The sequence below is a fragment of the Coptis chinensis genome, chromosome 3 (assembly GCF_015680905.1).
Source record: "Coptis chinensis isolate HL-2020 chromosome 3, ASM1568090v1, whole genome shotgun sequence".
Lineage (NCBI taxonomy): Eukaryota > Viridiplantae > Streptophyta > Magnoliopsida > Ranunculales > Ranunculaceae > Coptis > Coptis chinensis.
The window spans coordinates 34660737-34675119 of record NC_141458.1 but is presented as its reverse complement, the minus strand read 5'-3'; the positions used below and the strand labels follow the sequence as shown (position 1 = coordinate 34675119).

Genomic DNA, 14383 nt, shown 5'->3' with positions numbered 1-14383 from the left:
AGCATTTATGCTGTTTTATTACCATAGAGGAGGACAACAAGTATGTAAACTGCTCGGTAACAGCTTCTGATTGATTTATAAACTTACTATGATAATTAGGCAAAGAAACTCCAAAATTCATTTTGCAATTACATATATATACTCGGTAATTATGGGCTTATGGCTAGTCAATATTTCCGATCAGTTGGCATTGTGAACCAAATGTAGAACTTTGCTCCTGCTTATGAGCGCTTAAAACAGTGTACTAGTCAATCCTTGAGAAACTAGTGTATCCTCCGAAGTTTGAACTGGCTGGTGTGACTGCATTTCAAATTGCCTTTTCATGCAGAGGACTAGTTTGCATGTGATCTTCATCAACCCAACCACCGAACCTTCACAACTAATGCGTTGGTTCGATACTTAATAGGGACTAGCTAGCAAGGAGTGGAAGGCGAATTCAGCTTCATTTCCAGATTTGAGGATATATATGCTTCTTGGTGGACTAGAATTATTTCTAGAGGATACTGTCTAGATAGTGCGGTGAACCACTACATGGTACATACACGAGTTTGATTTTTGGTCCACTTAATTAAATTCTATAAAATTGTGTTTCGTATTCAATGATCTCATGGCTGTAATGACTAATATGTTTGGTAATCAGTGATCATATGGGGCCACAGTTGCAATGGCTGATGTGTTTGTCAACTATATATCTAGCTCATCTGTGGCTTTAGCTGAACTTTTCCGAACACTGACAGTTTCAATTTATCTATTCAAACTCTAAGATACTTTCCTTGGTGCAGACTTAAACCAATACTTTTCCAAGTCATTTTGTCTTTCAATCTTCAAATGCATTTCTTTCTTTGAGCACAATTTCCTCCACAATTTCTCTTTTTCCTGTAACAAACTTTCAGAAGCACTTCGGTCGACTCTCAGGTTATGTATAAGTTCACTTTTTTTATGTCCAATTCTATTAAACTTATTGTTTGTATTGTATTTATGATTTGAATTATTATATCTTGCATGTAATTTGAAGTTTCAATCTATCAAGCACTGCTGCAGCTTTTCATCAGTGTTTTACTAGATCAACATATTTTATTGGTTTGAATGCTATGTCGATTAATTTTGTGGTAAGAATTTGAAGGAATAATTATTGTTTAACATAAGATTGAAGGTTGAATCAAGCTAGCGTTTGTTGAACCGTTCAACATAAGAGAACTAGGAGGGTGCGTCGACTTCATCGAGGTTGCAATAAAATTTGTCCAACCGAAAAGCCTTGGCCCCTTTGAATCTTCCTGGACGGCCAAACCGCGTTGCCAACCATATAGAATCTGACCCAACCGCTATGAAAGAGACTATGTGATTCTGACGTGGATAAGTTAAGACTTACGAGCTTAAACAAACATCAATTAATGACCTCTTGGATGATTTTTTGGTAATTGCTGATCGAGAGTGCAACCGTGCAACTTCTATGTGTCATGTTCAAGTGCTTCTAAATCAATCCCGGTGATTTAAAGGGTCCCCATAGTAAAGCGAGGAGAAATTTCCAATAAGTATATATTCTTTTATTTTATTTTTTCCAAAATCGATCATTAGGAATTTTGTGGGCTAGAAACAACTAAACAAGAAAAAAAAATTAAAATTGCAAAAATATAGTGGTACACACACGAGTCATGCAAAGAACAGGCGAGAAACACGTCAGAGAATGACAAAGGGCAGTGGCATAAGCTACACCTTCCAAAAAAGAAACTAGTCCTTAAATCTGTTTTGTCACTTTCTTTATATCTAATAATAATAATAATATAAATTTCTGAGATACTTCCCAACGTAGATTAGTTCGATACATTCAACGTTAAAAACTTTCCAGTCTCTCATTCCATTAGATTCAATCTCATCATCAGGTAAACTTTCATCTCATAATTTGTTTATTAATTTAATGCCATGATTCATATTTGGTTTATCGACATCAGATGAATATATATGGTTGAGAATTTAGATGAACTTTTTAATAAGAATATACAGTGTTTCTGATTTAGCAGTAGTAGTAGTCGTTGCTTGTGTTAGCATCTGATGGGATGGGGAAACATTTACAAAAGGCGTGCCAAAGTATTCACACTAGCATTGGTCATCTACTTTGATTACAAGGTACTTTTACTTCCAATATGGAGATTTTCTTTCTAATGTGTTGTTGGAGAAACTAAAATGGCCACTTTAATTGTAGGCATTGCAGCAGAGAGAGAAATGGGTTAGCAAATCCAAGAGAGCTTCCTTGTGGGAAAAAGCTCACGACCGGAATGCTAAGCGTCTTCTCAATTTGGTAATAGAGTTGGAAGGATTGTGGGTAAAAATGGGTCAATATCTATCTACACGTGCTGATGTCCTTCCCGAGGCATATATATTCTGTCTTAGGCAGTTACAGGACTCTCTCCCTCCTCGCTCTTTGGAAGAGGTGACTATTTATATTTTACATATTTCAAGTAAGTAAATTCCTGATAGTGCTGGTTCCATACATTTACAGTTGATGACAAGAGGCCGAAAATGAGATTGAGATAAAATTTTCTCTTCTATAGAATACATATGTACTTTTGAACTTCTTTCTATAGAAGTATGCTCTTAATAATTATGTACACTAGTATTTGCCCAAGCCTCCGTCCCATCGTAAGCATTTTATCCATGGGGCTTTTTTTTTTTTGATTGGCAAGCCTATTTTAATTGAGACCAGTAACTCTTTGCTGCTGGCGGGGGTCGAGCCCCAGACCTCTGGTATCATCACCCAAAGGTTTTACCAACTTTGCTAGTTGACACCTGCATCCATGGGACTTAATCATGAGGATGCTGCTCTGCGGGTTGGATTTTGACTTCTTTCAGAGGACTGTTCAAACTTTCCATTTTCAAATCTTCCGATAATTGTTTTCTAGACCGCCTCTGTTGACTTTTCAACTGGTTGGGTGAAGTGCGAACAGTGCCCCACCCACAAAGGCTTTATAAAACCAAAATTAATATTGCAGTTTAGGAAATGCCATCTAACTGAGCCATTGGACCTCTTTATGGCGTGTCAACACCACTACTCCACATTATTTTGATAAAAGAAGAATCCATTTATATCTTTGTACAGAGATGAAAATGTTTACTTCTATTGTACCTAGAGAAATATTGTTATAGAACATGTACTGGTTATAAACTCATACCACTACAAGCTTAAAGCTATTTCCCATTGCCTAACAAACATGTACAATGCATTATGCATGTGAAATTTGAATACCTCTTGGCAGTACCTGAAAGAGAGTAGAATCATCACATATGTGATCAAGATCTGATAGACTTTGCCCCGGCTGTGTATATCTTCCGAAGTAAAAAATTGTTAGCTGAAGTAATCTGCATCCGGTCTGAACATTTCCATTGTGTAATGTACCATTTTACTTACAGTTGCTTTTTGTACAGGTTTGCAGAACTATACAGAAAGAGTTTGGGAAACCTATGGATGAGCTTTTCTCGGATTTTGTCAAAACTCCTATTGCAACAGCGTCTGTAAGATCCTTTAGTACGAATAAATGAAATTGAACTAAACTTGAAGAGCATTTGCATGACAAGATTTGTATGTCTAGGTCTATCTACACCTGCTTTGGACCATGGTATATGGGGCTCATTCAAGTGATATACTAGTCCAAATAAGTTACATACTGGATCACTTTGATTATTTGATATATTATACTGTCATACTTTCATTTGGATCAAAGCTTACAGTAATACAACATAGACAATGTAAATACGAGTGAAAAATAAAAAAATATGAAATTAATGCAATTTAGTGCATTAAAATGGGACAATAGGCACAAGTGTACAACCAAAGATAAGATGACTTGCTCCAATCTGGTATGCTAGGGTGTGGACTGTGGAGTACGTCCTCTACTTGGATCCATTTATTTATGCATAGTAAGCTATTTAAAATTCATCAACCTTTACTTTGACATGGATGGACTTGGGAATAGAGCCAACCTGTAGTCTATACTCATTTAACCGAGGCAATTTATGGTAATTGTTGTTCCAATAATTAATAGAAGGATGCATGTATCTCATACCTTTTTCCTACAAAAGAGTTTAGTTATGTGGCTTCTAGAATTGCTTAGTCACTCATTCTGGTCTAAGATCATGTGATTGTAATTTTTTTTTCTTCTCATGCATTCTGATCTAAACTGCAGATAGCTCAAGTTCATCGTGCTACTTTGTGGAGTGGACGAGATGTGGTAGTCAAAGTTCAACATGAGGGCATCAAGGCAGTTATACTGGAGGTCATGTATCCTTTAACTTTTTTAACATGATTGAGATAGTCCAAAAGTAGCTGGTGTCTAATTATGGCTGCTGCCTTCCTATTCTTTTACAGGATCTTAAAAATGCAAAGTCAATAGTCGACTGGATTGCATGGGCTGAACCACAGTATGACTTCAATCCAATGATTGATGAGTGGTGCAAAGAAGCACCTAAAGAACTTGACTTTAATCATGAAGCTGGTAAGTTCCTTGTTGGGATGATATTAAAAATGATGTGTGTTAGAGTTCTGTGTGAGTCAGATAGGCGGGACACTTCGCCCATGTTGTAAACAGACTTTTTTCTTATATAAGAAGTGTGAGAGAAGGCTGAAACTAATTAAGCCATACTCTCTTTTCTCTCTCCTTTCTCTCTAAACTTTCTTCTTCATTAGCAATAATATAATTTTTACTATATGTAAATTTGTGGATGCCTTTGATGCACTGATAACTGACTGATTAAACTTTGGTTCTGCAATGAGTCATTTTAATCACCATTAATAGGTTTTACCTAATCCATTTTTGTGACTTAATAAAATGTTTGATATGACATTGTTGTACTTGTAGAAAATACAAGAACAGTTTCCAAAAACTTAAGCTGCAAAAGCAATCCGGAGAATGATGTGGATGTATTAATACCAGAAGTCATTCAGGTACTATTCTGCTGGCAGCATCTTGCTGCTCAAACTTGAATGTGCATAAAGAAAGTTAAATTTTGTATCATTACTGAGCATATATGCCCTGAAGTCGTGAACTTTGACTAGCATAATTTGGTTCTTGGCGAAGTTAAACTGGTTCTCAGCTTGATGTTGGTCTTTCACATTTTACTGTGGCTTAGGATCAACTTAGCTTAGTCAAACAATAGTATCCACTAGCACATCCCCTGAGTTCAATTCTTGCAATTCCAAAATTTATAAAACCAATTGCCCATCAAAAACCGGAAATCGAATTAAAAAGTGACGGAATAGCTACTAATGTCCTTAGTAGTTCATTGGTTTTCTTTCACTATGCCGCTTGTGGTGCATCAGGGATCTGAGACGCATGTTCCACTTTATGTATCCACAATGCCATGGATGTATATTGTGATCTCTTGCAATTCTTTTTTATAATAAACTCCAAAGAAAACACTATGGCATCCTAGACATGATATAGCCATTAGCTTTGTTATTTTCAGTAAATAATGGTATAATTGTGTAAATGAGAAAAAAGAGAAAGGGAGAAAAACATCACATTTTCTCTATTTTTTCTTAAACTTTATTGGTTCTTTCATCACAGTCGACAGAGAAGGTACTCATTCTCGAGTATATGGATGGAATTCGTCTGAACGACAGTGAATCTTTAGAGGCTTATGCTGTTGACAAACAAAAAGTCGTTGAAGAAATCACTCGTGCATATGCCCATCAAATTTATGTTGATGGGTTTTTCAATGGTGATCCTCACCCTGGTATGCACATCAATATCGATAATCATCTCTTGGCATTGAATTAGAGCATTATGTCTGTTAAGATGTTGATTAACCATAATTTGTTAAGATGTTATTCTGTTGACATTAAAGTAGTTTTATTGTAGGTAACTTTCTTGTGAGCAAGGAACCCCCGCATCGACCTATTTTACTTGACTTTGGGCTTACAAAGTTGATATCAAGTTCTATGAAACAGGCACTAGCAAAGATGTTTCTTGCATCTGCCGAGGTTTGTCCTAACTGATCGCTGGTGATTATCACTGGTGTTGTTTGCTATTAGTGAATTTCATAGAGTGATTTTCATTACCTTCGCACAAACTAGATGATTTTTCTTCTGTCAAGAGATGGATTGCCACATAATAACTTCAGAAAACTAGAGTATCATTGGTTTTTGTTCTGACACTTAATTATGGGTTTCATTGTGTGCTAGGTTATGCCTTCAGTGTCTTTTCTGTCCTATCTGTTTAGCTTTGTATGTTAGTAAATGTTGAAGCTAACGTGAGTATGATGCTGCAAGCTGAACACAATATCCTGAATAAACATGTGTCGCCCATGCCTGAAAATATGATTCTATATCATGATTGGTGTGCTCGGAGGACCTGTTATTTTTAATTGTTGTGATAATTTAAACTTGAGGAGGCTTTGTTACTATTAATGGCTAGTTCATATACTTCCCTTAAGATATTTACTCATTCTCTTACCCCGCTTGAGATTTGTTGTACATTGATTTCTGTATTTTTTCGAACCAAATCGTTCTTTTTTCTTTTTGTTGATTAATATTCCGATATTTCTATTACAGGGAGACTATGTTGCACTATTGTCTGCCTTTGCTGAGATGGGACTTAAGTTGCGTTTGGACTTACCAGAGCAGGCTATGATGGTAACAAATGTTTTCTTCCGTGCTTCAACACCTGCCAGCGAAGCCCTTGTAAGTATTCATTCTTATGGCTTAGTTATACTTGCCAATTTCTGCAAGCCACATTTAATACTGAATCATTCCTTTTTCTTAAGGAAAACATGAAATCTTTGGCAGAGGAAAGAACAAAAAATATGAAGGTCATCCAGGAAAAGCTGAATTTGAGCAAAAAAGAAGTTTCGCGCTTCAATCCTGTAAGCCATTTGTATTTATTTGCTACCGAACACAGAACTAATGGAATACCTATTTCTGCTTAGTGCAATACAGGTGGACAACGTCAGTTTATCTATCTTGACAAACACGCGTCTTTATTTTCTAGGTTGATGCTTTTCCAGGTGATGCCGTTATATTTGTTCGGGTTCTAAATCTTCTTCGAGGTCTGCAGAAAACACACAAATCACTTGACATTTGATGCAATGAAAAGTTTATTCTCTGTGTAGTTTATTGGTTTGCTCATGTTTTCCAGGGCTTTCATCGACTTTAAATGTTCGTGTTATATATTTGGACATAATGAGGCCGTTTGCTGAGTCCATTCTGCAAGGGTTAGTACAGTCTGTGTGCTTCTTCTGTTGACCAAAATTTGCTAATTTGTTTCACGTCTTACTCTGATTTTGATTCCATGGTACGCAGAAATATTAGTAAGGTGCCAGCATCAAATGAGCAATGGATCTCTACACCTGTCCGCTCTAATGTGGAGGCTAAGCTGAGGGAGCTGCTTATTGAGCTGGGGGGTGATGATAGAATACTTGGAGTCCAGGTTTATTTAACTATCAATCTACTATCGAAGTTCAATTTTTCCCTTTTGGACTCCTGAACTCCTTCACAAAATCATTTTAAATTCAGCCTCAGACTCTAAAAAGGACACATCAACCATTTTCAACGCTTTTTCTTTAATGCATTTGTATTCAATATTATATTCTAATATTCTCTATTAGAACCTTCGTTATGTAGGACGAATATTCAGAAACAGTGCCTCGATGTAGGACCACTTTGTTTCTTCATGCTGCATTAAGAGGAGTGGTTTCCTCTGAAAATTCTCATATCATCATATGCAAGATATCTATTTTCAATGAACTTAGCACAGAAAACTCCACGGGCAAAATTCTTGAATTGTAGTTCAGTTAATCATACTCTGCAATCTTTTTCTTTCATTAGGTTTGTGCCTATAAAGATGGAAAGGTTGTTATAGATACTGCAGCTGGTATGCTTGGAAGATATGATCCTCGCCCTGTTCAGCCTGACAGTCTATTTCCAGTTTTCTCAGCAACAAAGGGGATCACTGCCGGAATGTTGCATTGGTTGGTAGATGATGGGTATGTTGCAATCTCCTGTTGCTACATGAGTTTATCCTGACAGCCTATTCCAGTCATACACAAGATGCAGAGTCATCCTGTTTCTACAGGATACAGTACAATACTAACAGAAGATTTTTTTTTTTGATAAAACCTTCTTACATTATATTAAAATAGGTAAAATATCCCTAGGGCAGTACAAATAAAACTGTTTAGGACCATCAAAACCAGCCCACTCTGCTAGCTTTATAGCCCATTCATTCCTTGTTACAGAAGTATTCCTAAACGAAAATTTTGTAATATTTGTCAGCTTCCTGTTCATCTCTTCTACAACAGCGCTACGATCCCTATTTGAGCTCCTTGATTAGTGATGATTTTGATCACTTGTTGATCAGTTCCTTCAAAGATCGCATTCACCTCTCCCTTTTGTCTGAATACTAACAGAAGATGCTTCTTTGCTACTTCATGAGTTCTTGGACAGTTCTAACTCATGTACTGACTTACTCATGTTATACCCCTTAATTTTCTCTACCTATTTTTCATGAACACTTACAGAAACTTGACAACAAATCTTCCAATAGTAAAGCTTTTGTCACATTAAATGTGAATGTGATGGGAAGATTGCAATACTTGACATAAGAAAGAAAAATAAAGCATTGGTATAAAAAGGATGCATATATTGTATAGGGGAATTTAACTGTATTCTTGACTCTCAAGAAACAGTTGGAGGGCCACCTATTAGACCCAGTTGGCCTATGTTTCCAGGCACACGCGTAAAGGCATGATTAGTTCCACAAATCTCACTGCACTGTATAAAGACTCCCGTGCTCAAGCTTTATAAAAAATTGGTGTATATTATTTATTAGGACAAGTATCAATAAAAAGCTTACTGTGTATGAGTGTTAACACTCAAGCGTGTAGCAACATAAGAATATTTGAGTGTACACTGTATAAAGACTCCCGTGCTCAAGCTTTATAAAAAATTGGTGTATATTATTTATTAGGACAAGTATCAATAAAAAGCTTACTGTGTATGAGTGTTAACACTCAAGCGTGTAGCAACATAAGAATATTTGAGTGTATGTTAACGTTGTTACGTGTGTACTAACTCCCACATGTTTGACACTCATACGAAAGAAGCTGTGACAATCATACATTGGCAACTTGTAGTTGTCTAATAGTTAAAAAAAGAAATAAAAAATAGAATAAATAAGCAAAAGCAACAAAATGAAATTGGAAAAGAATGGAAGGTATCATTCCTTCTCGTACTGAACTTTTGTGTTAAAACTTGACCTTCTACATGTCAGCTACATTAGTTGGTTCTGTCTTGCAATATTCTCTATCTTGGGTACGACACATGGACAATGCTCTTATCTGTTTTTCATTTTATAGGAAATTGAAGCTTGAAGAGAACATTGCAGATATGTGGCCAGGATTCGGAACAAACGGAAAAAACTTGATAAAGGTAATAACTCAAATTTTTTAAGCCTTCTACCATGTACGAACCAAATTACTGTGGAAATAACTTTCTTTATCTATCACATTTAGGTTCATCATGTGCTTAACCATACGTCAGGCCTGCACAATGCAATGGCTGACATCCCAAAAGAAGACCCTTTATTAATGTGTGACTGGGAGGAATGTTTGAAACGTATGGCTCTGTCAACCACTGAAAGTGAACCTGGCCACGAGCAGTTGTATCACTACTTATCCTTTGGTTGGCTATGTGGGGGAATTGTCGAGGTATAATCTTGTCCACCATGTTAGAATGCATTACTTATGATTTATTTGTGAAATCATATTTATGCGCCAGTGTTTTTCTAATACTTATATATTATTTTGATGTATGAAGAGATGTACATATTGGCTTAAGAGAAAACCCAAGTTACATTGACACGGACATGTGTGTCCGTATCCGACACAGTATTATTTTGAAAATATGGTGTCCATGTAGCATAGGAGAAAACACAGGACATGCATAAAATGCACAACACCATTATCTGTACTGCTGTCTTATTCAAATTACTCTTCTTAGCTTAAATATAGACTTTGGTAATAGATGTAATTGGTTATCAAAGTACAACTTCTTGGTTTGGAATTAAATCAGAACCATATGTATCCTCCCTCATAATTTTATGTGTCCTTTTATTGGACATTGAGCTTTTCTTGTATTCTTCTATTATCTTTGAAAGTTAGCATACTATTGGGATCATAGTCAAGATCTTTATTTGAAATAAAACTTCAAAACTTTCATCCTTGGAAATCTGTTGTACTTCCAAGATTTTATTTGTGCGACGAGATTTTTTGGGCAGCTGATAGAGATTTAAAAAAAAAGATAGTTCACTTTATTTGTGCTAGAATGTCGTCTGTTTCAAAAAGTTGGTATAACGCAAACTTGTTGTAATGAACAACACTGTAGCACAAATAACAAAGTCACAGATAATTAACCACTTGCAAATGTGCAAAATACACACAGTGAAGACTCAAGCATAGTGTACAGATCCAGAGTGTACAACATTGCCCATCATATGTTTAAACAATAAACAAAACACTTAAACTCCCACAAAAATTATGTGGATATATATTAAATCAAATGCGTTGTTGTCTAAAATTATATTCCTCATCAAGCAAGCCGAGCATTTGCTCTAACTCATCATCCCTGTCCTAAATGATCACTTTCGACTAAGTAGTTCTTACAGAAATGCTGCTTTCAAAACTGAGAAGCATCTCTAAATTCTATCTTTGGAATCCTAATTTCCCCCATGTCCCTGTACTTTGGATCTTATATCAACCGCCTAGTAGCCTCCATTCTTGCTGACTTGGTCTGAATGTAAGTAAGGACCTTTTCCTCTTACAAAAATTCTTTCCATTTGGTAGACTTTATTTCTTACTTACCTGATTTAGTGTCCAGTTGTGATTGATATCCATGTTTTCCTGCCTTTTCTTTGGTTTGGTATGCAACAACGACATGAAATCATGTCAATATCTGACGTGAAACATAAGTGTCAGACCTGACCCTAGTAAGCTGTATACACAAATTGATATTAAGTATTTTTATGCGTCTGACCCGGATGTTACATCCATTATAACCTTATCTGACATCAATGCATTTGGATGAACAGCATGCATCCGGAAAGAAATTTCAGGAGGTTCTGAATGAAGCAATCATTCACCCTCTCAACATTGAAGGGGAGCTTTATATTGGCATTCCTCCAGGTATAATTCAAACACTCGTGCTTGCTGCCGATAATGTGGATGAGTTCATGTATGTGGAAAATTTGGAAAGCAAGCTAGAAGTTCTTTTTTTTCTTGCTCTTGTTTTCTGTCATCCTTCAGTTGTCATATAGGTTCATGGTTTTGAGAACTCAAAACCAATGGTGCTGCTTTATTTGTGTTCTTATAGCCTTCTAATGGTATCTCAGGTGTAGAATCTCGACTGGCAACACTTACTGTAGACATGGAAGACCTCAAATTGTTATCAGGTATCAGCAGACCTGAGTTACCCTCCACCTTCCAGCCTGGTCAGATATCCCAGATGGTGTCTTCCCTTCCAATCCTATTCAATTCACTCAATATTCGCCGAGCAATTATACCTGCTGCCAATGGACATTGCTCAGCCCGAGCACTGGCAAGGTACTATGCCACCCTTGCCGCTGGTGGTGTTGTCCCACCACCACATACTCCTTCCGAGCCAGCGCTTGGTAGTCATCCCCACATCCCGAACTTTCCCTCACTGCAGCCTAAGAAGAAAGGCAGCAAGAGCAAAGAGATAACTGTTACAAAGGACAAAACTAAGAGTAAAAACACTGATCCTAGTGAAAGTAAAGATTCTAAGAGCAATACCTACAGTAAGAAGGATGGCAACACAAATTACATGCAGCTTCCTTCCGATGTTACTAGTAGTACTAATGGAGAGATTAATGGTATATATGATCGAAAAAACGAGAAGGATGATAAAATTTTTCAAAACCCTAGAATTCATGACGCATTCATGGGTGTTGGAGATTATGAAAGTATAGTTTTACCAAATGGGATGTTCGGCCTAGGATTCAAGAGATTCAAATCCAAAGATGGGTGCCTAACAAGTTTTGGGCACTCCGGTCTTGGGGGATCAACAGGTTTTTGTGATGTAAAACACAACTTTGCTATAGCTGTGACCTTAAACAAGATGTCGCTTGGGGGCGTTACTGGAAAAATCATGCAACTGGTATGTTCGGAGCTAAATGTCCCACTCCCTGAAGAGTTCGCAAGATTGAGTGGACTGGGATCAGATATGGAACTCAATTTTGACAAACCATTGATTAACTAGCTATAGAATATTTTTGTTTTCATCTGTTATAGTGTGAAGGCATGTTGTATGAAAATAAGCTAGAATTTATTGTACAAAAATTGGTCAAAAACTAGTTCGACATAATACAATGTCGGAATGAAATCTAGTTTCTTTGCAGAGGATGTGAAAAAAATATTGTATATGAGGATTCCGTAGGAACGATATATGTTGTAAAAGCTCTTCTTTTCATTCCCTGGTCGGTCGGGTCAACCCGATCCAATTCCCAGCCCTATGCAGCAACAAATCATGTGCATACTCTTAACCTCTCAAAACTCAATGCAGCTAGGCTTGCCTGCATAAAGGAAATCTTCCTCAGGTGCTAAGGCTGCTCCCCTCTTTGCAGCTTGCACTGCAGTTAAGTTGGTTTACTTCCCTCCATATTGATGTAGTGGAGTGTGCTTGTAGCTATGCTTTTGCTAGGACCCATCTCCAAGTTTCCAGGGTAGCTTCCCAGTTCTAAAACATGATGCAGCAGCAACTGAATCCGTCTCAACTCTCAGCCCATATATTTCACCAGCCTCTCCTGAGAGATTCTTCGGTACAATAAAAAATAGCTCGACATTCAGTAATAAATTTGTCTCAATACTGATTTCTCTGACTAGGACCAACTTAAAGTTTCCTGCCTTATCCCTAGAGGTACTACCTAGTCCAGTTATAGTGCCAGGGTGGGTGGTTATGTTAGATTTCTAATGGATGGAAATGTTATTGATAATTTGGATATTTGATTACAAGACTAATGGTGGTTTATATAGATGCTAGAGCTCTTGAGTCTCTCTCTCCTTTCCTAGCCCTAGCCTCTCTAGTTTTTTCTTTTTCCTTCTTTTTTTTTTCTCTCTCACTGTTCTTTTTATACCCCCGTGTCTTTCAATTCATTGTAGTTGTCCACCTGTCCTCTCATCCCTCGCTCCCTCCTCTTCCACGTGTAGGGTTTCTGCTGCGCATCTACGAGACCGCGGACTGATATCATACTCCTGAATTCTCTGACTATCATGCTTCGGGCCCATCCTATGATTGATCCTCTACTCCCCGGCTTCCACTACCACAACTTGAATTGGGCCCACATTACCTCTGACCCTTTATGTTGCAGACCCTACCACCACAGATGCCCCTTCTTGATTCCGCAGCCATGTATAGGCCCAGGGTCGAGAACTCAACTCACCTCTTTGCTTCGACACCCGACCTCTCTCTTCTGACTCTTCATCGGTATGCGTGTGCATTGCAGAGTACTCATCATGTGTGTCTTTTCAGCACCGCTTCGTGTTCTGAGCCTCCACGTGTCCCCCTTCTATTGGTCCACCTGCTGTTTCTTCGGTTTCTGCACCCTAGTGAATTACCCTTTGCCCTTACTCTATTTAAAGTCCCGCTCCTTTCTTCTCCCTCACTTTCTTCACTTCATTTTTCTCTCAAGTTTCTTCTCTCTTTCTTTAACAGCTCCTCCTCTTTCCAAACCTTCCGATCCACTGAGACCCTTGGTGATGCTCCGGTTCAACTAATCTCTATTGGGATTCTGATTCAGGTTTGTCATTTCCCTTTCCCTTTTGGCTTAGTGTTTATCTTTAAATCCTTTCTTCCCTTTACATAGCAACTGTTTAAATCTTCCCCTTTTTTCGAGTCTGTTCATCTTCCACTCTTGATGTCGGCGTCCGACTCCGAGGCCTCCTCCTCTTCCCGGTCGACAGAGGTAGCCTCTCCACCTCCAGTGATCGCTGTTGCGGTCCCGTCCACATCTGGGTGACTCATCCTTCCATTGCAGCCCCCTCCTTGAAGTTGTAGACCTAATTTGGTTGCGATTAGGGTTGCCTATGAAATCCCTGTTGACATCACCATAGAACACGTGCCATCTGTCACCCATTACCCTCATTTGGTTCCCCGCCGGTCGGGGTCTCTTGTAGTCATTGTTGATCAAATTGTCCTTGGGCTGCGGCTTCCCCTCACATTGTTAGACGTTGAGGTGTGCAACCATTTCAACATCCCTCCTTGCCAAGGCATTGGGAACTTCTGGAGGTTGATGTATGCCGCGAACTGCTATAATAGGTCAGGGGATTCCAATTGTCATATCGCAATATCATCTCTCACTATTTCATAAAGACCAGTACCAAA

The 14383-nt window shown here is 37.9% G+C and overlaps 1 protein-coding gene and 1 long non-coding RNA gene across 4 annotated transcripts; one reads left to right on the top strand and one right to left on the bottom strand.

The window, feature by feature from the left end:
• Positions 1-775: 775 nt before the first annotated feature.
• Positions 776-12400, top strand: LOC147509302 (ABC1 family protein). Of its 3 annotated transcripts, none has more exons than XM_086601632.1 (19): positions 776-915; positions 2019-2124; positions 2201-2428; positions 3421-3507; positions 4179-4268; positions 4361-4487; positions 4851-4936; positions 5559-5727; positions 5853-5974; positions 6545-6673; positions 6757-6855; positions 6981-7038; positions 7128-7203; positions 7292-7418; positions 7817-7974; positions 9346-9418; positions 9502-9696; positions 11076-11169; positions 11376-12400. In XM_086601632.1, exons 2-19 carry the CDS (start codon positions 2050-2052, stop codon positions 12260-12262), a joined length of 2880 nt encoding a protein of 959 aa, XP_086457758.1. In that variant the 5' UTR covers positions 776-915; positions 2019-2049; the 3' UTR covers positions 12263-12400. The 3 variants fall into 3 exon arrangements, with proteins under 3 accessions (XP_086457758.1, XP_086457757.1, XP_086457759.1); XM_086601631.1 differs by lacking the exon at positions 776-915 and adding an exon at positions 1732-1880; XM_086601633.1 differs by lacking the exon at positions 776-915 and adding an exon at positions 1753-1880 and having other exon boundaries at positions 2002-2124.
• LOC147509303 (uncharacterized) lies at positions 7959-9181 on the bottom strand. Its single transcript, XR_015218455.1, has 2 exons — positions 8982-9181; positions 7959-8842 (listed from the first exon to the last, which is right to left on the bottom strand). It is a non-coding gene; the product is annotated as an uncharacterized LOC147509303 (long non-coding RNA).
• Positions 12401-14383: the final 1983 nt, after the last annotated feature.

Bases quoted from the DNA above. Each gene is read 5' to 3' on its own strand.
- LOC147509302 (XM_086601632.1), top strand. From the start codon at position 2,050: ATGGGATGGGGAAACATTTACAAAAGGCGTGCCAAAGTATTCACACTA. The intron at 4,937-5,558 runs GTACTATTCTGC...CTTTCATCACAG, and splicing joins TAATACCAGAAGTCATTCAG to TCGACAGAGAAGGTACTCAT. The intron at 5,975-6,544 runs GTTTGTCCTAAC...TTTCTATTACAG, and splicing joins TGTTTCTTGCATCTGCCGAG to GGAGACTATGTTGCACTATT.